Source organism: Pygocentrus nattereri, chromosome 26 (assembly GCF_015220715.1).
Source record: "Pygocentrus nattereri isolate fPygNat1 chromosome 26, fPygNat1.pri, whole genome shotgun sequence".
Classification (NCBI taxonomy): domain Eukaryota; kingdom Metazoa; phylum Chordata; class Actinopteri; order Characiformes; family Serrasalmidae; genus Pygocentrus; species Pygocentrus nattereri.
The window spans coordinates 13,389,911-13,417,500 of record NC_051236.1 but is presented as its reverse complement, the minus strand read 5'-3'; the positions used below and the strand labels follow the sequence as shown (position 1 = coordinate 13,417,500).

Here is a 27,590-nt window from a genome sequence, read left to right as displayed (position 1 = left end):
ATATTGATATATGTGGTCAACTTCAGGATCACTGAACAACTGCATGGTTAAAAAGACACTAAAAACACATAGCTAGAGTAATATATATATATATATATATATATATATATATATATATATATATATATGAGAGAGAGAGAGAGAGTATGTGAACCATGCATAGTAACTGTGTGATAATCACAGTTGATGACACACACAGTTCCTTCTGTTCCTTCATAAGTTGGATATTTGCCAGATGTTGAATTAAAAACTAATCAGTGCATTTCTGTTTTTCATAGCCTTTTTAGAATGTGATTCTACTTTTTTGTTGGAGCATTTTGTCTGATCTAACTAGTTTACAAACCAATTAAATTAAAAATTAAATATTGTGATACGTATCATATACTGTGAAAACGTTTTTCCAGTGCTGGGTCTACTTTTTTTCATTTATAAAATATGTATGCTACTGTGCAAAAAGGTTTGGCATCAGAGAAAATGTAAAAAGCTGTTTATCTGTTCAGTAAGCCTTTTCTTATATTATAACTTTTTTATTATGTTTATTTTATATTACAATAAATAAATATAATAGTAGTAGAAAAATGATGGTTGTTTTTACTGTATTTATTTTTATTCACATTTACTGTAATGCTGCACGGTAAAGCAAAACTACACTTATTATCAAGATGAGTTTTTCAGTAAAAGATTTTTGCACAGTACTGTATACTAAGTTAAATTTTTCAGGCCACCTCTTCTCAACTTTTAGAGATGCCTTCTGAGTTTCTCAAACACTAGTGGGCATGCCCAAGTGAGTCTGGAATGAAGGGGTTAAGATTTGAGTAAAATCATAGTTTATAAATGTTTAAACATTTAATATAAAAGAATGCTCCAGCTATAGGGGTTTTAAATGAGTAAACGGCCAGTTAGCTGCTCCACTTGCCAACTAATTAACACACATTAGCAGTAATGCTAGCATCCAGAAAACATGTTTGCTGTAGGAAAAAAGGGAAATTTACAGTTATGTTTTCTTTGCTTTTTTGGTGAAATACATCCTTCTGCTTTATAAAATTAAAGGAAAGTTCTGGGCAAGTGATTCGAAACTATTTATACTGTATATAATGTTTAGTTAAAATTGGGACAGTATTTAGGAAATTTTGTCTAGTTAGGATGTTTCTGTAAAACTGTAATTCTTCCAATTTCTTATCTGTAGTTAAGATAAGATTGTCAACTTAAGAACTGTTGTTCTTTATCAGCCTTTGTCCTAAATTCAGTCAAAGTCGACATGGTGATTAAACAGATAAGATTACAGAGTTGAGAAGTTTCTATAACATGGTCCCAGTCACCAAAAAGAAACATTGGGCCTATTTACACCTTATATGAACATGTGTTTCATGTCCCGATGGTATCTGGCCAGTTTCCATTTACACTTTTCACTAAAATACATCTCCAGTGTAATCAGATGAGATCCAATTGTACTTTTCCTTGTAAAAAACATGTCAACACATGCCTCGTTTCTGTTTTACATTTATTTGCCCTTTTCCCCAAAAGTGTTCCCCTGAACACTTTTATCAACCTAGAGTCCACAAAGGCTCTTGGTTTGTGGTTAATTTCAGGCCTGAATTCTAAAGGAATCCAGAGTATCCTTTATCTTTCATTTCATTGTGTACTCTCTCACCTGCTTGTCAGTGCTTGGTAGACACATTTCTGCTCATGTAATTGTATACTAATAAAGAAAAAGCCTTTAGTTTACACGAGTTCAATGTGATCAAGATCCGTCTCCAAGCACCTCCGAATGTGGTTTGAGTGATCTGATTGTAATCTGGTAGATGGAAATCTGTAATCCGATTGTAAATGGTAAATCAAATCAAATCAAATCAAATTTATTTGTATAGCGCTTTTTACAACGGATGTTGTCACAAAGCAGCTTTACAGGATTTCAGAAAAGACAAAGTTTCCACAGGACTGAAAGAATGTACAGAATGTTCAGAAACCCCCCAGTGGGCAAGCCAGGAACTGAGGAAGAAACCTTGGGAGGAACCAGGCTCACCAGGGGGGACCCATCCTCCTCTGGTCAAACTACCTACAAGTGATTATACTACTAATATTAACAGCAGTAATATTGATATTAGGAATATCTAGGAGTCTATGAGAACATCAGGGTAGGGTGGGCAGCTCATCCAAGGTGGATGGTGGTAGGCGTGGGCAGCTGGTCTGAAGTGGGTAGCAGGGGGGCTCGGCAGTCAGTCGTCCTTCAGTGTCCAGCCGGACATGTGGGCAGTTGTATACTCGGAAAAAAAGCAGGTAAATGGGATTAGTTTTGTTCTATCCGTTTGTATATAAACAGGGAATGTAAACATTTACAGAGTGTGGCTAATGACTCCGGCAGATCTGACTATGACAGCTTAACTAAAAGGAGAGAACCAGAAGGACACACAGACACGGCAGCACTCTGAAACAGTTCGGCATCCCTCCGCTCCACCGTCCACAAACTTGAGTGACCGCGTGCGAGCAGCGGGACGACAGCACCAGCGTCTCAGTTTACTATAATTCCCTGTGTCCATGGACCCCTGGATCTGCTGCCTTTATCTAGGGGGGAACATTACCTACCAAAAGCTAAACTGAACAAGTGTGTTTTCAGCCTAGTCTTAAAGATTGAGACTGTGTCTGAGTCCCGAACAGTTTCTGGAAGATCATTCCAGAGTTTGGGGGCTTTATAAGAAAAAGCTCTTCCCCCAGCTGAAACCTTCTGAATTCTAGGAACTATTAATAAGCCAGCGCTCTGGGATCTGAGTGGTCGTGATGGCTCATAATGAGAAATAAGGTCTTGCAGGTATTCAGGAGCAAGACCATGTAGGGCTTTATAAGTCAGTAAAAGGATTTTATAATCAATACGGAATTTAATAGGTAGCCAATGAAGTGATGATAGCGCTGGACTAATATGCTCAAATTTTCTAGTTTTAGTGAGGACCCTGGCTGCGGCGTTTTGGACTAGTTGGAGTTTGTTTAAATTCCTGCTCGTGCATCCTGACAGTAGTGCGTTACAGTAGTCTAGCCTAGAAGTAATAAAGGCGTGTACTAGTGTTTCTGCATCACGCAGGGCCAGGGCATTTCTGATCTTGGCGATGTTGCGAAGATGTAGAAAAGCTGTCCTAGTGATGCTGCCTATGTGTTGATCGAATGATAAATCTGAATCTATTATAACGCCGAGATTTTTTGCTGCTGAGCCAGGTGTGGCTGGAAAGTCGGCGAGATTTAAGATTAAATCTGGTGATTTACTTCTTGCTAATTTTGGACCCAGAAGGAGAACCTCCGTTTTGTTACTGTTTAATAGGAGGAAGTTGCGTGACATCCAGCCTTTCACGTCTTTTACACAGTCCTCCATTTTCTTTAACCTGTGTTGGTCATCAGGCTTGGCTGATATGTACAGTTGAGTATCGTCTGCATAACAATGAAAGTTTACGCCATGATTACTTATAACTGTGCCTAACGGTAACATGTATAGTGTAAATAGTAATGGTCCTAATATAGACCCCTGCGGAATTCCAAATCTCACTTTTGAATAATTGGAAGATAAATTGTTTACCCTAACAAACTGATAACGTTCTGATAGGTAAGATCTGAACCATGATAGGGCCGTCCCTGTGACTCCAACCATGTTTTCTAACCTTTCTAGGAGAATATTGTGGTCTATTGTATCGAAAGCCGCGCTGAGGTCAAGTAGCACTAAGAGAGATATGTAACCTTGATCAGAGGCAAGAAGAAGATCATTAGTTATCTTAACTAGAGCCGTCTCAGTGCTATGGTGTGGCCTGAATCCAGACTGGAATTTTTCATATATATGGTTCTTGTGTAGATATGAACTAAGTTGTTGGGCCACAGCTTTTTCTAAGATCTTAGATATAAACGGTAAGTTAGAAACAGGCCTGTAATTGGACAAAACGGCGACATCAAGATTTGGTTTCTTGATCAGGGGTTTGATAACTGCTAGTTTAAAAGCTTTGGGTACATGGCCCAGACTAAGGGATGAGTTTACAATAGTTGAGATAGGGTTTATAATAACTGGCAGTACTTCTTTGAGTAATTTTGATGGAATTGCATCGAGTGTGCAGGTTGTGCAATTTGCAGAAGAGATAATCTTCTCTAGCTCTAGCTGTGGGAGGGGGTGAAAGGTTTCCAGACTCTTTTCTACAGCTGTGTTTTGTTCTATATCAGCCAAGTCAGATGGCAGCAAAGCTGGATTTGAATTTGATACTGTGGGTTGAATTTGTTGTCTAATATTATCAATTTTATTATTAAAGAAGTCCATAAAAACTTCACTGGTGAGAGTTGCTGGGATTTCTGGTTCATTACCTGCCTGATTTTGTGTGATTTGGGAAATCACATTAAACAGAACTCTAGGATTATACTTATTATTCTCGATCAGCAAGGCCAGATATGCTGAGCGAGCTTCAGTGAGAGCATTTCTATACTCTATAAGGCTGTCCTTCCAGGCAGTGTGGAACACTTCTAGTTTGGTATGACGCCATTTCCGCTCTAATTTCCGAGCTGTTTGTTTTAAGGTCCGGGTTTTATCGTTGTACCACGGGGCGAACTTTTTCTGCCTTATTCTTTTTATTTTAAGTGGGGCCACATTTTCTAAGGTGGATCGTAAGGTATTTTCTAAATAATCGGTTAGTAAATCTAGTTCAATTGGATCTGATGGAGTGGAGACTGGGGTTGATAACTCTGGGAGATTTTCTATAAATTGTAGGGCGGTAGATGGTTTTATTGTGCGCTTTGTTGAATAACGAGGGGACGTATATATATTATGGCTAAATCGTAGCTCATATGAAATTAAGTAATGGTCGGAGATCGCTGTGGTTTGCGGTAAGATATTAAGCTTGTCTATGTTAAGACCTCGTGTCAAAACTAAATCTAACGTATGACTACAGTAGTGTGTTGGCCCTGTTACATTTTGGGTAAAACCAACAGAGTCTAGGATTGAGGTAAATGCCCTTTTTAATGGGTCGTCTACCTTCTCAAAGTGAATATTAAAATCTCCTACAATTATTACTTTATCATTACACACAGCCAGGTTTGCAGCGAAGTCACTAAATTCTTTTATAAATTCAGAGTATGACCCTGGTGGTCTGTAAATGTTAAATAATGAAAACGGCTTCTTTTTTGTGACCGGATTTGTGACGTGAATAGAGAGGACCTCAAAGGAAGTAAAAGTGTCGCATTGTTTCTGACTAATATCGAGAGTATTTTGGTATATTACACAGACTCCACCTCCCTTGCCTGTTAGTCTTGGCCTATGTGCATAATTATAGCCTACAGGCGTGGCTTCATTTAACGCTAAATATTCATCTGGTCTAACCCACGTTTCAGTAAGACAGAAAAAGTCAAATTTATGATCGCTTATAATTTCATTTACGACGACTGCTTTAGAGTTTAATGATCTTATATTAAGTAGTCCAAGTTTTAGATTGAAGGTCTTAGTGCCATCATCATAACATGGATATATGTTGATAAGGTTATTTAAGCGGACTAATTGAGTTTTTCTGTGATTAAATTTAGTTTTAATTCGGGGCAAAGACACAGTCTCAATAAGGTTAATCTTGGGTGACGCCTCAAGGCGGATCGCAGACGGTCGGTTTAGCCTGTCTGTCTGCGGCCTGGTCCCGGCTCTGGATTGTCAGCAGCGGTTTACACTACTCTGCCGACTAACTAAAAGACTATGTGCTATGCTGCACGAAAGTAAGGCAGCACCCTCCCGCGTGGGGTGGACACCATCCCTACCTATAAGACCAGGCTTGCCCTCAAATCGTAACCAATTATCTATAAAGCCCACTTGATTTTCGGAACACCACTTGGACATCCAGCGGTTTAACGCCGTAAGCCTGCTGTAGGCCTCAGCGCCGCGCCGCATTGGGATGGGGCCAGAGCAGATTACGGCATCGGACATCGTCTGGGCCTGTTTAACCACCTCTCTAATATTAGCCTTAGTTACCTCAGACTGCCGCAGACGGATATCATTGGCCCCTACATGAATAACTATCCTCGAATATCTCCTATCAGCTAATCTAAGGTTGCCACTAATGTCCGGCGCTCTGGCTCCCGATAAGCATCTAACTGTGACCGCTGGCGCCCCTAACGGAGTAGCTAACTTCACGTGTCGAACAATCGAGTCTCCTATGACCAGAGTGCTTTTAACAGGCTTCACAGTGGGTGCTTCACTGAGCGGGGCAAACCTGTTTGACACGCGAATGGGAGGAGCGTGGTGTTCCGGTGGGCTAGCTTTGGCCTCAGCATTAGCATTAGCCTTAGCTTTCCGGCTAGACCGCCGAGTCGTCACCCATTCGCCCCGCTGTGAGGGCTCTGACGCCGGAGTCGAAGGGGTGCTAACTCTCCCTAGGGTACCGGGGGCTGCTAGCGCTGCCTCTGGCTGCCTATCCCTTAATAATCCCCGGATACGCACTTCTAACTGGTCGACCTTCTCCACCAAACAGCTAACTAGCTGGCACTTAGTACAAACGCTATCGCTATCACTAGAGGCGGAAAAGGGCGTTAAGCTAAACATGCCACACTCTGAGCAGACAAAACAACCAGCAAATGGTAGTTGTGGCATTTTCATTTTACAGATTAGGAGTACTGTGATGAAAATTCTAACACAAACCTCCTTAGTTGTAGCATCCATATGTCTTGTCCCAGCTGTCTTTAGGCATGCTGTACCAGCTCCTGGTCTGTGTGCCCCAGCTGAGCTTGGTTTATGTCTGCTGACAAACAAGCACTTGTACAGCCTTCCCAAGTTGGCTTTAACTGGCTTTAGGCTAGAAAGTCTGTGATCACAGTAATGAAGGCAGTCACATGTTTCACATTATCTACTGAATAATTCATGGGATTGCAGAATTATGTGACTCAAAACTAATAATAACTAAATTATCTGGCAGATGTTTAAGGGGTTAACCCTTCAAATGTATATCTTATGTTATTCAACTTAAAACAAATTATATAATTGCATAGTTAATTACATAGTTACATACTTACTAAATTACATTCAGTTTAAATCTGTATTGACAGATTTAAGTCTTCCAGGTTTTTTCCATTTAGCCTGTTTTGACAGTAGGTACAAAAATAACTATTAATCACATTCAAATCATATCTCCTGTTCCAGCTACAAACACAAATGTGACATGGATTGAAAGTTTGAATATGCACTTTCCACAGAATTTCTCCACTTTGATTATGAGAGCCACAAGAGAGAAATCATTAATATAAAATGACACCATGCTTTGTTTATTGGTAAATGTATATTCTTTTTCTCAGTATTGTATTGACATTGCTGTGTTCACAGGCTTGATGGGTTTTTAGCCAGTTGGCACTATGGCGTAGAGAAGGTTAGGTCACTCACTTGATGTTAGTACTGATCCTTTATAGATCTTATGCAGAGAGCACAGATCGACTCATACACTTCTCAGTGTGCGCACTGTGCCAGTTCAGAAACTTGCTAACATTTCATTTGCAGCTGGAATGTGTGTAACATAGTCATACACAGTCATTTCGTTTAATTTGTCACATGTTAATTGATTTGACACATCAAATATTTACCCTTAGTTGACTTCAGTATTTGCTGTCCTTTATTTGTCTGCATGGATTGCAAAATCTACCCACATTTGCTAGCCATGGTGAATCTCATTACATGCAGCTGAATGTGAGAGGAGCTTTAATTGATTAAGGATTGGATGCTAACAGCTAGGCTAAGCTTACTGCAACAAGACAGTGCTATATGAAAAAAAATGTGTTTGGACTGAGCCTCTGAGTTCAAACCTCAGATAATAATAGACCATCCTGACAGCACAAGCTAAACAAAGGAGCGCAAGAAAACAGAGGGCTTATTTTTCAACCCAGCTGCTTATTAGGAGCCTCTATGAAAACCTGAAGTTTGTGCTGTTCATATTTATTTCTTTTGGTAAAATGTGTGGGAAAAAATACAATCACACATACACCGGGCATGCACATACTCGAGTTGGACAGAGTGACTGAAGTTACGAAATGTGATTTTTGTGTTGAAGCCATGTTTGTTTGCTCATGCACAGGAAACATGATGGCAGAATCCCCCGAATTTCTGATGCGTTAGAGCCTCCTCTCCTGGGTCCCTCACTACCCCTGTCCCTTGCTCCTGGGCTTTTAAAGGTAGGACATCTAATCTTATTTTTGCCTTCTTTCATCCTTTGCAGCACTTTCCTGACACTCGTTTCTGTGCTTTCGGCTGTTTGGTTGTCGTCCATGCTGTTCACCTTGTTCATCTGTGCATTGATGCATTCATCACAACAGTAAACCCACTGATTTAATGGGCTTTTAGTCTCGCTTTCCACTGATTTCACTTTCTGGCTTTGCAGCAGCTGTAGTACTATAGTAACTTGTTTTTTTCTGTTCATTTTGTCACTTATTTCTGTCTCTGCCTGTCTGTTCATCTATGCAATTTCTTTTTCTCCTATCTGTGAAAATAATGTCATTACTTCATCTGTCCTCCCATCCCTTTAATCGTTTACATTACTCTTTCGTGTTAGAGGAGTGGTGTCACCTTGTAGGCCTGTACTAGTCTTGGCAGGCCACAGCTACTCGGAGATCAGCAGTGGCTGTTTCGATTTGCTACAGTTTAGTGGTAAAAGTGAGGGTAACCACTGTGGTAGCAAGCAGGAAATACCATGTGCACATTCAGTAGTATTCAAAAGGTTAGAATAATTATTTCTGACAATTATTTCTGGAATTATTTCTGGCATTTTGTTCAGGAATAGCACAGGCAATATATATATATATATATATATATATATATATATATAGAGAGAGAGAGAGAGAGAGAGAGAGAGAGACAGAGAGAGAGTCACATCTGAAGCTTTAAATAATTCATTTAAAGCAGCACTATGTAAGCTTTTTGTAGAATTGAAAAAAGTAGCATTACTGTGTCAGGTGGAAAAAACTGGGCTAATATGGTGTGCATGCACTGCGGTGAGTTGCCATGTTAATCCTGAAAAAATCATTTAAAAATCAGTGGTGTCAGGTTGGATTTGTGGACCACATCATACATGTATTATTAAGGTTAATGTCATACTAATGTCACATGTACAGGCTCAAAAGGAAGGGGTAGATAATACATAAAATATAACATATTTCACTTGCATCTTCAGAAGACATGACCTTTACCAAGTTTCAATTGAGGTTGTCTTTGAATAATCTCAGTGTCCTGCAATTACACCCATCAAATACCCAGACTGGCATCACATTAGAATAATTTTGTAAATGTTTGTGCAGCAACTGTGTGAATGGTGATTCCAAACTATAAGTATAAAATATCAGTCTTATCATGTGTATGTAGTCATTTGACTTGCTAGAAGGAAATGACTGAGGTGGATCAGCTGACTTACTCACCTTCCCCAGTTGGAAATTCCTATAATTTTGTTTGCCTAGATGATAAGATTACCAGGAAATCCATACTAGGCTAGCATAACTGAATTAGACTGACGATGTAAGCCCTGAATATTTCACTTCTGTATTTTTTTCTGTCCATATAAAAGAGCTCTCTTTATTTTAGTTTAGGCTGTTAGTGCGGTGGTGGAGAGTAAGACTGTGTTCATCATGTTTCCTAAGCTGCAGACAGGTCTTTTTTTCACATGCTGTCCTATGAGACCTCATCTCCTCCATTAACTCACCAGCACTCCTTTATTCCTCCATCAGTGCCTACCCATCCTTTACAGCCATTAACACTGATGCTACTAGGGACTCAGAGGACTGCACATTTGGAGCTGTCACAGAATTATTATGAAGTCTTTATGGCATTGTAAATGGCCCTGGAAAATGACAGGATGTTAGCATCCTTATGGGACATGAGGGATTACTGTTGGAGCATATTAGAAGACATAATCATCACAAATGGTGTTGAGCTGTGATGCTAAACCTGTGTTGGGCAGTATCAACAGAAGTCAGTATTCAAATATTTTTCGTGTATGTCAAGGTATCAGATGATATTTAGTTAGAATTAACAAAGTTAATAGTTAATAAACCCATTAGTGTCTACTGGTACTCCATGCTAAAGGAATAAAGGATTGGACTGTCGTGTTGTGTTTTCTGCTTTTAAAATGATACCAAAGGAACACAGTGTGCTTCTACCAGTGTGGTAACAGTGACAGAGTTACTTTATGGAATATAATTTTTCCAATAATATATTTCACTGAAAATCAATATTATTGTATGGTACCAGTGCCAACCAGTACCAACTGGCAAATGCAATGTATTGCTCAGCAGTGTATTCAAGATCAAATGTGTAGTTGTAATGTATAGTTAAGATTTTCAGTAGTGATGGGTAGTGTTGGCTATATACACAGATATGTTCAGAGTAGGGGTTACATGACTGTTCATTTTTACTAATCAACGACTTTTTTGCTAAAAGTATTTTGCTTGTATGGTTTGCTTCTAGCAGCAGATGTTGAAGTTAAAATCACAACTCTCATCTCATGGAAAACTGTCTCTCGTCCATGCGCTGTTCAATGGTAAATGACAGTTTATCAAGCCTTTTTTACATTTCTACTCATTTGTAACCCTTCCAGATATACAGGCCTAGTCACTATACCAGTGGACGATACACCAGTTTATTAGGTATACTGGTTGAAATTATTTCTAAGGAATTAGTTTTGTAATTACCTTCATACCAGTATTCATGCTGATTCCTTCACCTCTCGTATAGTGAGCTGCAACCTGAGGTAAATTAGTGCAGTTTGTTGTCAAAGGAGCAGACATCATAATGAGTACTGTGTTAATGAGTGGAAAATGATTGGAAAAAACAGTCTCTTGGGGTTAGCTGTGAGCCATTAGCCTAGTATGGTGATTAGCTTTCTGTGTGTCTTGCCTATGGTGCTCCTTGCTCGGCCAGCTTCAGGCAATGCTGCTGATTTAATTATAACCGTATGTAACACATGCTTCATCCACCTCAAGAACCATTTCACATCGCAAAGAACCCTTTAAGGATGCAAATGGTTCTTGGTTCTATTCAAGTGTTCATGATTCTATTTAGAGCCATTATCTTTACTAAAAAACACTTTGAGAACCATCTTTTTGATAATGTTGTTGACCATTGTATACAACCCCTATAATATATATATTTTTAATTAGCTCATGGCCAGCTTGAACAGAAACAAGAACTGCAGAAATAAAAGTTCATTAGTGACAGTGGATTTATGAAGTTCATTTTAGGCTTGCAGTGAATAAGTGTGACAAAGCTAAAGGTGGACCTGCATTGAAGTAAACCATTAAGTTTCAGTCACTCAGAAGCAAAATGGAAGCTCTTTGATTAAAGGCAATTTTCTGCTGCACAGCACCCTATTACGCAGGAGTAGCCTACTTTAATTATTTCAGCAACCGAACTGAAGTGGCAGTGGTAGCCTATCTGGTAGTTGAAAGATACAAGACATACATTTCAAGAATACGTTTAGAAGTGGAATTGTAGATGACATGCTAACAATATAGATTTGGTCAGTGCATTTTATGAAAATTGCGCCATCTGCGTTGTAATTATACCATACAGCCTATTCTCAGCAGTAGTAGCAGGAGAAAATGGGTTTTACTGTCTCCATGGAGTCTATAAAACCTATGTGTCACAGTCGTCTTAAGACAGTTTGGGCTTAAATATAATTTAGAAGCCATCATGCCAAATTTAGAGGATGTAACTTTTCAGCAAGTGGAATTTTCATTAGAAAGAAAGAGACTTCCCAGTATTAAATGTATGGTAATGTACCTTGTTATAATGTGCTGATTTCACTCATGCTGTCAAACTTGCTTAATTTAATTTCAGTCTCAAAATCTCAGTGATTTACTTTGTGTCTCACTTGCGATTTTATACATGTCTACTGTGATGCCTCTTATTTTTACTTTCTTATCTTATTCTCTTCTCTGACCTTTTTGTGTTCTCAGCGTAAGATTCTATAGCCTCTCCAACGCTCCCTGTTGGGTAATGGAGGCTTGCATTATCATGCTGTGCTTGTGTAAAACTTTATCTGATGCTCTGGGTGTCACTGATAATACAAATTGATTTACTTTTGCCTTCCTGCATTTTGGCATTGATTTCAAAGAAACAGAGCACTTGGGATATACACTTGTCTACTAGATTTGTCTTAACATCTTTATGTGCCCTCATACAAACAACAGACTTGCAAAGGCTGAGCATGTTGATGCTGGTGATGTTATAGACAATCAGTTGCTTTAATATTTTATGTTCATATTCCATGTCTAAAGTTTGTATAACATGTATTTTGTCCAAGCCTTTGCAAATAACTGCACTTTATGAATAAACATAGAATTGCCTGCATACTGCATGCATTTCTGTGCATTGCTCTAAACACGCAGCTGATAAGAGTGCACCTAAGAGCAGTTAATGGATCAATTACTCCATAGGTAACAAAGAACTGGCTACAAAACAATTTATACAAGATGCCCATATTAAGAGGATCATATTGGTTTTGTGTACTTGTGCCAGTCTAGTCAGAAACTGATCAGAGACTGGAAACAACCACTGATATACCTCTGTATTAGGAATATAGGCTGGCCTAGAAAACTGCAACACAGAACACCATAATTGCTAATATAATGCATACCAGTAAATGCATCCAAACCTAAGCTTTAGCATGGGGATAACATGTTATAACCCAAAGTTAACTTAATTTTTAGATAACAGTTGAAAAATAAGAAAGTTAGAACTTATTATTAGAAACTGAGAAACCACAAAGAATGTAGCTTCCTGCTGGCATTTTGTGGCTTTTTCTTTTTACATAAAACTGCAAATTGGACTGTACTAAATCAAAAGTTGCCAGTTTCATTATCTCAGAAAGAAAGGACTAGTTGTGTTTACTTTAGAATAACCTGTTTTGGATAAAATGTTTTGGATGTTCTTCACTTAACTCAGTTAGCCCCTTAAAATCGAGCTGGTTACATACTAAGGCTTATTATTCATTAACTACAGGAATTTCACTGCAAACTGGCAGAGCCATTCTTCATTCATTCATTCGCTATTCATGATATGTGTTGTTGGGAGAGGACTTATATCCTTATATCCTATATAAATATCAGTCCTATATTATTACTAACACCACCTTTATTAAGAAAATTTTTAAAAATGCATTTTCTATACATTAGCTGTTATTCTTTTTGAAAAAAAAAGAAAAAAAAGTTCAAAATAGATTTACAGCATTTTGGAATTAAACTCTTCAAATAATCTTGGGCAGTTTTCAAGCAAATAATGAAATAAAAGTCTTTTCTGTGTATTTTCAACTACTGTATAAATAGATCCTCCAGTCATGTTTGTTTACTCAGTTTACAGTTTTAAAAAACAATTTAAAAAAACAACATAATTAAATCCAATCTAATTAGAAATTTCTTGTGTTTAATTTGTTCCTGAAGAGTTGTAGTCAAATCAAGTTAAAGGTTTCCAGCCCTCTTTTTCTATACATATTAGACAAACATTGATTAACCTGTTGGATGTTTTGGGCTTTGTGAGTAGCCATCTAGCATGGTGTCAGAAACTAATTTTAGGGAAGTGGCTACAGTTTGAGGAAGCGATCGCTGTCACTCTTCAGATCCGCTCTGTCACTGCTGCTTCTCAGAAGCGCGGCCAACTCAGAGGGTACGGAAGAGACAGACACACAGGTGGTTCGGTTTTGGTGTGGTGGTCTTTCACTTGTGTGGACGTTAGCCTGACTTCTCAACATGGCTAGGAGATCCTATGTGTACCGCAGTCCTGCTCTTAATGCAGTTCGCCAGCGCAGGCGACATAGTGATGTGAGTAGAACTCACTTTATTCAGTGCGTGTGTATGGAAAGAGAGAGAATGTGTGTGGTTATCTGTGGCTCTTAACAAATGCTCGGGGCGAGATTGATTTGCAGTTGCCTAAATGGCTTTTACTGATTGGTCTGGAACAAGTGACCTTCAGTGATCACACGTTCAGCATATTTGTGGCTTTTAGTAATACAGATCACAGTATATCAGGATCACTGCTGAAGCACTGCTGGGTGTGAGTTGTGAGTTGTGTAAGTAGATAATGCATGTGTCAGATAGCCCAGTTAAGTAATAGGCTTTCCTTTTGTCTTGTGAAACGTCAGGACAGCGATTTCATCAGTCTCATAAATTATCCATTTTGTAATTGTGTGTATTAGCACATTCCATTGTGAGTCCTTGTGTGTGTGTGTGTGTGTGTGTGTGTGTGTGTGTGTGTGTGCGCATGCTAGCTGCTAGCTGATTCAGCCCATCATAAGGAGAAGCATGCTGGATTTACAGTTTCACTTTTTGTCACTGTTTGAGCTGGGATCTTTAGTGTTTAGGGAATTTACAATAAGTGGAATGGTAACATGTGAACAGGGAAAGTCCACTGTACATTTTTATGTGTTTACAGAAGTGTGCCAGGAATTCTCAGTGACGATCTTTTCCATAATATTGAGCCCACTATGCTCCATATGTTTGGTCAGTAGCAGCTGAAGTGCTCGAGTGCCCATCATCCATATGCCCAGCTGCTCAGTGGCATGTAAAATGGCACTTTCACCAATTTCACACTGCTCATCCTGTATAAGGGAGAATGATGTGAAGAAGAGAAAGGATGCGTGCATGCTTGTGTGCAGAGCTGTGACTAACTGACTGCTGAATGGCTTACTGATGATTAAAACTGAGACATTGTTCTCAGAACCTCAAAGAATGATGTTCAGAACAACATTCAAAAATAATATTAGAAAATGGTTAATTTTATGACATTAGTTGAAGTTCAAGGGCTGTATAGTTATTTCAGCTGTATACAAGTACACAGTGAAAGAAAACAGCATTCCTGCAGTACCATGGTGCAACACAGGAACACAAACTGCAATACAATACAATATACACAGTGCAGACAATACAGTGCAATAAGTAAGACCTTCAATAAATGCAAAACAGGGCACAGACAGTGCACTGTACTGAGAATCTGTAGAGTTTTGCAAAGCCGGATGTAACATACTATTACATAATAGCAGATAGCCTAACATATAAGAACAACTTGAGCCTCTGATTCTCTGTATGGTCTTTCACTTCTCTGGTAAATCTTAAGAAGTAGTTTTGATATAGATGTAAAGCTGTGCTGTTCTAGACACTAGATGGGTAAGTGTGAAGGAAAGCTATAAGCTCTCTGCAGAGAGACAGAAGAGAGTTCAATAGTTCAACTGGTCAGTTTTTTTATTTTAGTACCATTCAAGAACTATGGCTAATCTTTACACTTTTCATAACAAAGGGACTCACAGAAATGACTCCAAATAGAACACATTAACTGAGATTGAATATAAGGTTTTTTCATTGTCATACAGTCGCTATATACATTTCATACATTTTCTAAGTGCCTCTACACAGAACATGCTTCTACACATTTTCATTCACAATTGCTCTTCATTTACTAAATTGAACATATTGGAAAAAACAATAAAGCATAAAACATGGCCTGGCCCATATTTTGTGTTTTATATTTTCCAATATTAACTCAGTAGAATCTGATGATGAAGTTATTGCCATTGCCAAGTTTCTTCTCTGTAGAAGACATCTTAACTTGTTTTCACATGTCATCTAACCAGGGGTATTAAAACCTTTGCATACAGCTTTATATAATGATAGATCAATCTCAGTGATGTCCAGTAAATACAGTGTCCTCCTCCAGGTTGCGCAAGTTGTAATGTTTACTCAGAATTCTTAAAAATATAACAAGACTTTTGTATGACTTCTCCCCCCCCCCCACCCCCCCCCCCCTCCCCCTCTATCTCTCTGTCTCTCCTGCTCTCTCTCTCTCTCTTGGTCTCAGACTTCAGATTTATTTGCAATGATTGAGCGGATGCAGGTAAGCAGAGATTGTTCTTAGTCCTCTACTCTGAGAAAAACAGAGTGAAAAAATGCTGCTGCTCCTTCTTAGTCTTTCCTATTTCCTTGTCATGGCTTCTTGGTGACACCCTCCTGAAAATCTTCAGTCACTCCGTGTTCTTCCACTGTGTCTTTCACAACATCATGACGCAATGCTTCTTTGTAACAGATTGCTGACTTGCAGCTTATGCTAACGCCTCTGTAATATACTATAATTATGCTGCCTGTCAAAAGTTTGAGGATGTTTTGCCATTTTTGAGATCTGATGATTAATGTAAATTTTCAAAAAGGCAAGTTAAAATAATTAGTTCCTTATACTTTGGCTGTGCATGTGTTGATCAGAGTCTTCCTTGGTGAAGATAGTTTTTTTTTCTAAAAATGCTTTTTCTTTTTCAAACTATTGTCAAAAGCACATATTGAAACATATGAGTGCTCTGGCTTAGTTCTCTAGGTATCACTTTCATCACTTGTTGTGAACAGTTTTATGTTATACATGTGATTGAAAGAATTGTTCATGAGACTGCAATTTTATAGGTTTCAAATAAATAGTAGATAAATAGTAGGAAGCTGTAAAAAATAAGTCACCAACTCTGCAATCACTGAGAAAGCTAAAACATTTTAAAGGTGATTCAATTTTGAGGCAAAGAACTTAAGAAGAAATTTCCATACATGCATAATAGTGACATCATATTCACTCACTTCAATAAATCTTGAAACATTTTAAAATACTTCTTGATGTCTAGTTTGTAGTGTTTCAACCCTTACGGTAAACTATTATTACTATACAGGTAAGTGTAACCCTATCCCTGACCCCAAAACTTGTGATGGGCAGTTTATGTTACTCTGTAAAGACTCTACAGTGATCTGTGTTGATCTCATTCTGTGCCTATGTTTAATATAGCTTATATTTAAAAGGTTTTGGTAGAGTTTGGTAGATGGAAGCAATACAATATACATTGCATACACTTCTGTTAATGTCAGTAGAAAGTGCTTTTAGTCTTGTTTCATGGTTCTTGGACTGTTTGGTTGAGCTTGAGTCCTGGATAATGGCTGTGAAGGCTCACTATAAGTGCTGCACGTTTTATTCTCTGCAGAACAGCAGGATGGATGAGCAGAGATGCACGCTTCCACCTCCCCTCAAAGTAAGTCGGTATGCACACATGTGTAAACACAATGGCGCATTCACACGATGTCACCACTTATCCTGAGGAATGAACTGGTGTGCTCAGTCAGAAGCTTTTACATCGTAGTGGTTTATAACCTCAGGCAGTGTTTGGACAAGCACGTGTCTTGTGTTTCCAGCCGTCAGAGTTCAACTCTGTGGTTCTGACTGACTGCGCTCTAGCTTTATTGTTCTGTAAAGCAGCTTCACATGCATCTTACACCAACAAGCTCAGCCCTGCAGAGTGTAAAACATGTAAAGTTGAGACTAGACACTGTTGGTATTATACACAGTCAGGCTCTTGTATGAAATGTCAATGTATGTCCTGGATTTAAACAGTCCATTTCATTTTTTCTGTAAACTATTTTTGATTAGGCACATACTACACTAACTAGCAATTCTCTTTCATGATATTTTTTATTCTCCAGACAGAGGAAGACTACATTCCCTATCCAAGTGTGCATGAGGTAAATAACACAAAAAAGCAAGTTATATTCACACTGTTTAATGTTTAGACGTTTCATATTTAGTTGCTTTGTCTTCTATTTACATTACATAATGATTTAAATGTAATTTACACATTTAGTTATGTAATACATTATAGTTATTATGGTTATTTTTTGGTTGATTTACACTAGTTTACTTGTACTCGTATTTTCTAAATTGTCATATTAATAATTGCAGTAATTTTATTGTATATTTACAGTGTAGATTGAAATACTATAAGCTAAATCACTGAAGGTAATTTAAGATGTCTGTTATAAATAATATATTTAATTATTTATTTGTAAGTTATTCTTTATAAGTTATTTGCCTACAGTTTCCTCAGTCATGAAGGAGACATCTACAGCTCTGTTTATCATTCTGGACATTTAAATGCTCTTTTTGCACAGTTTCCTACTAATTGGTTAAATTAATCTTAATCTAATGATTTCTTACATTTATCTGTGATATATTTGTTTTATTTTATAAAACACATACAGATTCCAAACTTTTGAATACTACTGTATATTCTACATGCATACATGGTTTGAACTGGACTGTTGTCTATTTGTAAAGGAACACCATTAAAATAACAATAACATTTCATCAAAAGGTGTAATTTCACCTCTTTGTAATTGACAGGTGCTGGGTCGTAAAGCTCCCTTCCCCCTGATACTACTGCCCCAGTTTGGTGGTTACTGGATTGAGGGTACCAATCATGAGCTTGGTTCAGCCCCTGCTCCAGAGGAGCCGCCCCCCTGCCCAGCATCGGAGGTTAAACTAGAGACTAACAGCACAGCAAAGATCTACAGGAAACACTTCCTGGGCAAGGTGTGATCAGAAACTTGTGCTTTGAATATGTAGGGCTAAGATGATTATATCTGTGTCCATTAAATTAAATGTAATATTTTGAAGACTAATTTAATATATATATACACACACACACACACACACATAATTAAAAGTAAAAAATAATATGAAAAATATTATTCTGAAATGTACCCAAGAAGTAGTTTCCAGCAGTCCACAGGTTTTCAGCTTTCATTGTTATTTTTTATGGAGTTTTAGCCAGTTTTCTCGCCAATTTAGTCATGTACAATTGTATCCACTAGTTAGGTCTCTCCATCATATGATCCTGCCAAGCTGCGTGGTCTAGGGATAGCATGCTAACATGTGAAGTGCCACGGCATAGTTCAAACTTCTGCAAACACAACTTCATTGGACAGCTCAGCACACTTGGAGGAGAACACTAACTGCTAAAGAGAGAGAGAGGGAGAGACCAATTATGCTGTGTTAGTTCAAGAATAAAATATGTTAATGTGATATTTTTCATGTGAAACTAATTGAAATATAAGTTTATCAAAATGTGACATGAATAGGTCTGTCACAGTCATGAAATTTAGCTGACGGTGAATTGTCATAGACATAACTGGGATTAAATTTGTCTTTGTTCTTGTATACATCTGCATTCAGCTACAAGAGTACAAGAATACAAAAGTATATAAATTCGCTGATAGCTATTATACTTATTAGCGGTTCATACTTACTCTCAAATGGCAACAGAAACAGCTCAGGCTCAAATAAACAAACGCTACTCACTGCTGCCCTCTAAAGGTGTTATAGCACTTGTCAGTTTGAACTTTTTGTTTTCATAAGACCCATGTCTATATATGTCTTCATAAGACCATCTCTATATATGTTTTTCTGCTTTCTTCTTTTTTAACATTTGTGTATATTTTAAAAATATATCCAGTGTGTTGTGATTCTGAATGTTAACAACTGTGGAAAAAAAATGTGTGTACAGCTTGAATAATTAAATCCAGCTCAAATGATTACAATCAGGCAATTATATAATAATTGTGACAGAGTGAATCTTCATCTTAAACTTGTTCCATTTCATGTTTCTTTAAACTCTGGAAAGATGTAGCATTTCAAATATGCAATATTACAAAGTAACAGCAAAAACAAACATTATGTGACAGACATGTGTCACATTTTCATTTCATGAGGTTAGAGCTGGGTAAGCAGAACCGCTATGTAGCAGAACCTTTGTGAACAGTGATAAGGAAACCAGACTAGATAAAAGGAGGGAATGTGTGTTCAAGAGACTGGAGATTTGAGCGTGTGTTTATGCATCATTCCCTATAGGAGCACTTTAATTATTACTCTGTGGACACTGCACTGGGCCACCTCGTCTTCTCTGTGAAGTATGACGTGATTGGGGACCAAGAGCATCTCCGTCTACTGTTTAGGTGAAGCTCACACAGACACAGATAAACAATCATATCCTCGTCTCTCGCTATCAGAACCCCTTGCTTTGCTCTTTTCCCCATATATCTCTACTCATTTGCACTTCCCCTTCACCACACTGATCTGTTTTTCACTTCACTCCTCTGTGACTCATCTGCCTCCCTCTATCTCCTTTCAGATCCCTCTTCTTTTGTACTGCACTCTTTCATATGAATACTTTTGCCTTTTCTCGCCATGTGTGCCTTCTCTGCTTCTTCAGCTTCTCTCCCATCTCTCAGTTTTCTGCACTTGTTTCCCCCCATTATTCTTAGTGTTGTTCAGTTAGTTTTTAAAAATAGCAACCTTTGTACTTTGTATCTGATAGCAACAGAATTAAAGCTGTGTGCTTTGTGGAGATATTTATGGTAATTAAGTTCAGTTTTACTTTGAACAAAAGAGGAATTTTAATGAAGTTGTACAGTGGTAAGTACCATAGGCTTAGGGAGGAATGCCTGCTCATAGTAGAGGGAGTTTTATAGCATTTTGAAGGACCTTCTTTATCTGCATTTAGTCTAGCACAAAGCACATTAGGTTAATTGAAGGTAGTACCTGCTTGCTGCCCAGTTGTCACACTGGCAGCCTTAAATCACCCTAATTAACACTTTTAACCTGCGTGCCTCTCAGTCTCTGCCTCTCTGGTGTGTTCTTTCCTTTTTATTTTTTTTTTCTCTTTCTTGCTCTCTCTCTCTTCATTATCATTATTCATCTGCTTTTCTGTCTCAATTGCTGTCACACTTTCACACCCACATTTTTTCACCTCATCCCATTACCTTATTTTCTTTTTTACATCTCTTTCCTGTCCACCTATTCTCTTTCTCTTATTTGGCTGTTTTGTCAAATGGTCTAGTTCAATATGTAAGTGTTATAATGCCTCATGTACATGGATCTCAGGGTGGTCAATAGCCTCAGAGTCCATCTAGATCTGAGGAAAAACATACAGTACCATGCAAAGGTTAGAGAATGCCTTTCATTTATTTCACTTCCAGTAGAACGACTCACAATTAATACATTTTAATTATTTAGTATTTCTGAGGCGGTTATCTTTAAGATAATCCACTTTTATAAAAAAAGAGGAAAGTCAAAGATAAATAAGTGGAAACATCTTCAGTTTTCCAAACTGAAGTTCCAAAAATGGATACAGAGAAAATCTGACTTCTAAAACTGTACAGGACCTGGCAGACCACCATAACTGACACCATCAGATAAACAGTACTTAAAGCTTTCATTTTTGACTAAGAGGAAAAAATCAAGCTCCATTTACTTTAAGTTTGAAAATAAATCCACAGTTGTTTCTGTCCATCCTTCCACTGTGAGAAGGCAGCTCAACATTATGAGTCTGAAAGGATGTGTAGATGTCAGGAAGTCTTTATTTAGAAAATGAAATAGACAACAAGGAAGAAATCAAAGAATGAAAGAAATCAAAGAAGCTGCTGTTGTTCTCCAGACGTCATAATCTTTGAGAGGTGTTTGGGATTGGGATTGGATAGTGAGAAGCCAAAAATGCAGCTAATCTCTAAGACTGCACTGGTGTCATGTGGAAAAGTACCTTTGCTGATTCTTTGAAGACTGAAAGCATGAAACCATGAAAGCTGTAAAAATCAGGAAAGCTATAAATGCTGTAATACAGTATTATAGTTAGCACTTGAGGCTTCTGTGCAGTTTTCTGTTAAACATGTTTTCTGCATTGTTCCTAGTGCTGAAAAACTTGTACCTGGCTGTATCTAACATTTGCATAGTACTGCATATGCTCACTGAGCACTTTATTAGGTACACCTGCCTTATATGTACATTTATCACCCAGTTTATCAGCTCTGCTTACTATGGACCCTCACAGAGCAAGCAAGTAGTGGACCATTCTCAGCACTACAGTAACACTGATGTGGTGGTGATGAGTTAGTGTGTGCTGCGTTGGTTCAAGTTGATCAGGCACAGCAGTGCTGCTGGAGTGCTTTGTTGGACCTTCTTTTAGATGTAAAGTTAGAGCCAGCAGCTCTTATTTTTTGCACAGTTATTCTGGTCATCCTGTAGTCCTTCATCAGTGGTCACAGGGTGCTGCCCACAAGGTGATGGATTTTCATTCCAGCAGTGACACTCCGGTTTTTATAAACTCTAGCAGCGCTGCTGTGTCTGGTCCACTCGTACCAGCACAACACATTTACATGCCTCTACCATGTCATTGTCAATGATCCACTACCAAAATAATACCTGATCTGTGGTGGTCATGAGCATTGATGAATGGGTATAGGCGGGATAACACATTATGCAGAGAAACACTTTTATGATAAGTGAATCTAATAAAATTTTCAAAGAGTGTAAATACAAGGTAGGTGTACCTAAGAAACGGATTGTTGAGTTTACATGAAGAACAGCAATAATTATAACAAATAATAAATAAATGCTCTTTTAGGTCAAAGTGCAAAACCCACCATGATGTGATACCCATTTCTTGTCTGACTGAGTTCCCCAATGTGGTGCAGATGGCAAAGGTAGGATATTAGCACAAAATCGCATCATTAGATCATGTGAAGAATGTTTACATGTGTTCAATTATGTTAGAATGAACAATATTCAATTTTTTTCAGCTGGTGTGTGAAGAGGTGAACGTAGACAGATTTTATCCAGTCCTCTACCCAAAGGTTAACCAAATTTTCACTGTTGATCTACCCTTTAATGATTGCTTCTGTATAAGACACATTGTGATCCTCACCTAAACTGTGTTCCTACAGGCCTCTAGACTCATTGTGACCTTTGATGAACATGTCATAAGCAACAACTTTAAGTTTGGAGTCATCTACCAAAAGTTTGGACAAGTACTACATATTATCTTTTTTTCATTGGTTTATAATATGATAAATATATTATTTGTACTGTTTCTGAACATTTTGTTTATTCTTCAGATGTCAGAAGAGGAGCTTTTTGGAAACAATGTGGAAAGTCCAGCCTTTGTTGAATTTCTGGAGTTTTTGGGGCAGAAGATTGAGCTGCATGACTTTAAAGGGTAGCTATCATAAGATAAATCCTATTCTAAAAGTATATTATTTTTACAGCATTTGGCATACATTCTTATCCAGAGCGACTTACAGTTTGATCATTTTACACAAGAAAGTGAAGGTAGTGTTAGGAGTTTTGCCCAAGGACTCTTATTGGTATAGTGTAGGGCTTACCCAGGTGGGGATTGAACCCCAGTATACAGCATAGAAGGCAGAGGGGTTCCCCACAATGCTATACCAATATGTCAATATTTTGTGTGATCGCCATTATTATCTAGCACTGCTTTAACCCTCTTGGGCATGGAATTCGCCAGAGCTGCACAGGTTGATACTGGAATCCTCTTCCACTCCTCCATGATGACGTCACGGAGCTGGTGGATGTTAGACACCTTGTGCTCCTCCTCCTTCCACTTCAGGATGCCCCACATGCTCCACATGCCTCACTTTTGCAAGATACTATAGGGGTTATACTTTGCCTTTCTGGCCAGCTCATGAACAATTATATCTGTGAATCTGTGAAGTCTTTCAGATCTTGCCTTGACTTCCACATTTCCCCTGAACTATTTTTCTCCACTTTGTAGGCATCTATTAGTTTCATTTTCTGATCCTGAGCCAGATGATTTGAGGAGCCCATAGTTGTTGAGTGTTAGCACTGTGTTAGCATATGTCAGTGTTAGCATATATCACAATCTTTTTTTATCTTAATAAAATATAAAGTAACTGTGCATTAACATTTGCAGATTGCACACACATTGTGCATGTGTGTGTGTGCAATCTGCAAATGTTAACACACACAAAACTGTGTGTGTCAACAAAGCTGTTAGGCAGGAAAGAAGTGGAGAGTTGTTTAAAGAAATTAGATTGTTAGCAAAACTCTGGTTTAAGCTGGCAATTATTGGCAATTTGTTAAAGAACCTTTGTTTCTTTGTCTTGTTTGGTAGGTTTCGAGGTGGTCTAGATGTCACACATGGCCAGACTGGAATTGAGTCAGTATACCACAATTTCCACAACAAGGAGATTATGTTCCACGTGTCCACCAAACTGCCCTACACTGAAGGAGACTCACAGCAGGTAAGGAGTGTCCTCTCTTATTATACCATCTGTCAGATTCTGCCTGTTTTCACACTGTGGTCGCTCATACTAATTTTGAGAAATATTCTTGTTCCTGCTGGTATTGTTAATATCTATACTTCTGCTGGCCCTTTAGGGGGTGTTTCTGGCAGAACATTTGATGAAGTGAACTTATTTATTATATATATATATATATATAATTATTGGCATTTTTCTCTCAAAGAAGAATGAATATATCCACTAAGCTTGAAAGTACATTCTCCTGTTGCCTACTGGTAATATTATTTTTTTAATTTGTCGTGCAGCTCTTTATGCAATTTTCCCAAGTTTCTTCGGGATTGTGACATTTAGTGACCGTATATAGCTTGCTTAGATGCATGGTCATTGTTCATGTCAGTGATCCTTCATATGTCTGGTTAATTAGCAAGTGAACCACATCACACAGTGCCGAACAACAGGGCATTGCAAGCCATCTGTTTCAGCACCTTCTTCACTCAGAGAGAAAACATCACATAGCACTTGGACACAGTCACTATTGCGCTACACAAAGCACTTAGCAAACACATTCTCTTCAGTGCAGATCCTCATAGACTAAAGCTAACCTATAGAGGAAGCATGTAGTGCTGTTTTAGCAGTCACTACTGTGCATGGCTACTGGCTTACTTTTACATGTAAGATATTCTTGAAAAGAAGTGTGCTGTAGAAGACTGTGGCTTATCTGAGATTGCTTATTGTTTTGATTTAATCCAATGGCTTAGTGCAAAAGCTGTTTCTTGACTAGCTCTTTTGCCAGGATCCCACCGGGTTGCATGTGTGTTCCTACTGTATACTAGAGTGTTGATTACGTAACCTGCTCTATGAGCCATTGGCCTCATTGTTGACAACATTTTGATAATAAAGACAAACAACTTGCTGTCAAATATGTGGCAGGTGGTGAAATTTTCCCTCAGGAAACAGAGGCTTTGACTGCCAAATATTAGGTCCACAGTGTTATATAGTGCAATTGACCTGAATAGAAATAAATGGTAGATTGTATCAATAGAAGCATTAGTGTCTTGCTCTCACACTTTTTGGTCCACATTTAAGCACAGCACTTAATAGGTCTGTTAATTTACAAGAAGAAGCAACTAGTTGTTTTTCACACAAACAGTGTACATTAATTTTGACAACGCTGGTAGTTCTTCAGGAAAGGGGTGAGAAGGTTTCTCACATTGGTATTCAGTCAGTGCAAGGAATTAATCGAAGCCATTTCCTAGTAACAACTGTGCTGCTCTCAAGGTGATAAGCAACAAATTCATTCATTAGTTTCACACTTTAAGAGTCCCCAAATATGCTGATTGAATAAAAAAAACTCTTCTGTTCTGTTTTCAGCTCCAGAGAAAGAGGCACATTGGAAATGACATTGTGGCTATCGTGTTTCAAGAGGAAAACACACCATTTGTACCAGATATGATCGCATCCAATTTCCTGCATGCTTATGTGGTGGTGCAAGTGGAGAATGCCTGCACAGACAATGTCCTTTACAAGGTGACCAATTCATGTGGTCATTCCATGAGTTAGTTTCTATTCTGTTTATCACTTCACTTTTTACAGTTGGCTTTAATTCAATGTTCATGCATCAGTTTTATCCCAGTGCAATGTAGGGGTGAGCAGGGCACAGTGTAAAAAATATAATTAAGTTAAATATATACTCAAGATTAATAATTGCTTTATACATGCAACCTATGCATCCATATTACAAACGAAAATGTTACACTTGTTTTGCGCACCCACTGTTTGTGAACAGTTCATCTAAAAGCACTACAAGCACTACAATTTATCCCATTATTGTTGTTAATTGTGACAGCCTGAGTGGAGCATTTGGCTAACTGTGGCAAACAGAGTTCAGTACAAATCTGTTGTATAAGATACCAGTTTCCAACCTGAGCGCATAAAAATATGTGCATAAAAATGAATTTATTTAGCTGTATCAAACATTAACAGTTTTATTTTTAACCACAAGGTGTATAAAACATACAAGGAAATTAGTTATTTAATTAACAGTACAATTGAAATATGTTTTACTTATATCACATCTATAGTACATATTTGATGAAGCTGTAAAAAATATCTGGAAAATAAAAATGATTTTCAATTTATATTGCGGTAAATGGACGTCTCTTATTGTTAACATTGGGTGGCTTAATTGATGCGCTAACCTTGCCATGTCAAGTCTGTACTTTAGCCTGGCTAGCTCTCAGTGTTGGTTATATGCTTCAGAACAAAGCTATATTACAGATGCTAAGAGAGTGATTCAGATATTATGGGTGAGAATCCTGTGACTTACACTTGCAACTCAGTAATCAAAAGTGACTGATGATGAAAAATGATGCAAAAACAACCTTCATGCAATTATATCTGATTTCTGTAAAACAAAATCACAGAGGATGTTGGTACAGAAATATAAGAAGATGGCTGAAACACATTCTGCTTGAACTTGTTTAAATCCAAAATAATTCTGTTTTACACCATTAGGTTGAGCCCTGCTCTCCTTATATTATGCAAATAACTTTTTGTGCAAAAAAAAATATTCCTCCCAATATGAATTTATTTTGTGTCTGAATAGATTCTGACAGTGTCCACCTCTATAACTTCCTAATCTCATTCTTTTGTTTCAAGATATTTTTTTCTGAGAAACAGAGAAAACCATCATGTCTGTGTCATTGCAGGTGTCAGTGACGGCGAGAGATGACGTGCCTTTCTTTGGACCTGCTCTCCCAGACCCAGCTGTGTTCAGAAAGGTGAGAAACATTTCAAACACAGATCCACTAAGGATTATGCTTTATAAGGAGGAAGTTTCCAAATATGTAACAATGAACACTGTTCTTTGTGTTCACTGACTAGAGTCCGGAGTTCCATGAGTTTCTCCTGACTAAACTTATCAATGCTGAATACTCCTGCTACAAGGCAGAGAAGTTCGCCAAGCTGGAGGTGAGAATGCATAGCTGTGTGTTTGTGTGTGACAGAGAGATTTGCTGAATATTTATTATTGTTTTATGATGTCCGAAAGAGTTCCATAACAAATCTTAAGCTTGGATAATATTATCCATGTCCTTGGTGTTAGGAAGCTTAATGCCATGTGTGCAAATGTGTGATAGAGGGAAGCTGATGTTTTCCTTAAGAGTTCCATAAGAGCATCTTCCCATCAGTCTATCTTAAGAATTTGGCAATGGCCCCTTAAAGTTTTAAGTCACCTTTATTAGTCCCACAATGGGGAAATTCACCTCTGCATTTAACCCATCCATGCAGTGAAATACCACATATACATTAGTGAATGCACACACACTAGGGGGCCGTGAGCACACTTGCCCGGAGCCGTGGGCAACCCTATCCACGGCGCCCGGGGAGCAGTTGGGGGTTAGGCACCTTACTCAAGGGCACTTCAGTCAGGCTTTCTTTATTGTTGGACGCTTTGTGATTTTTTTCTGAGTGAATGCAGAAAAGTTTACTCAGAGTAGTTAAGATCAATAAACACTATATACTATAACACGCTATATTTTTTTAAATAAGAGTGAAAATAAAACATGACCGATGTGTTTCTTGTTTCTATTCATGTGTTTTCTTGTTCGTGAAGGTAGTTTGTGATGTAAACTAAATAAGACTAAACAATTTTTGTTAGATCAAATTCTGTGCATATCAAATAAACACAGCAACAGCACTAAGACATTACGTGATTAATGGAGAGAAGC

The 27,590-nt window shown here is 38.1% G+C and overlaps 1 protein-coding gene across 8 annotated transcripts in view; it reads left to right on the top strand.

Annotated features, from left to right (window-relative positions):
* The window catches only part of si:dkey-166d12.2 (rap1 GTPase-activating protein 1), a 103,585-nt gene that overhangs the window by 68,716 nt on the left and 7,279 nt on the right, over window positions 1-27,590 (top strand). For 4 of the 8 annotated variants that reach the window (XM_017697839.2, XM_037534885.1, XM_017697836.2 and 1 more), the window contains 14 exons: window positions 8,055-8,151; window positions 15,812-15,847; window positions 16,962-17,009; window positions 17,458-17,496; window positions 18,155-18,343; window positions 19,661-19,764; window positions 22,209-22,287; window positions 22,384-22,437; window positions 22,528-22,611; window positions 22,699-22,799; window positions 23,733-23,862; window positions 25,234-25,389; window positions 26,571-26,642; window positions 26,746-26,832. In XM_017697839.2, the coding sequence (XP_017553328.1) occupies window positions 15,830-15,847; window positions 16,962-17,009; window positions 17,458-17,496; window positions 18,155-18,343; window positions 19,661-19,764; window positions 22,209-22,287; window positions 22,384-22,437; window positions 22,528-22,611; window positions 22,699-22,799; window positions 23,733-23,862; window positions 25,234-25,389; window positions 26,571-26,642; window positions 26,746-26,832 (1,161 nt within the window). In that variant the 5' untranslated portion in view covers window positions 8,055-8,151; window positions 15,812-15,829. Of the gene's footprint in view, window positions 1-8,054; window positions 8,152-13,625; window positions 13,783-15,811; window positions 15,848-16,961; window positions 17,010-17,457; window positions 17,497-18,154; window positions 18,344-19,660; window positions 19,765-22,208; window positions 22,288-22,383; window positions 22,438-22,527; window positions 22,612-22,698; window positions 22,800-23,732; window positions 23,863-25,233; window positions 25,390-26,570; window positions 26,643-26,745; window positions 26,833-27,590 lie in introns of those variants that run through there. The other 4 variants (XM_037534886.1, XM_017697837.2, XM_037534887.1 and 1 more) reach the window with 2 other exon arrangements.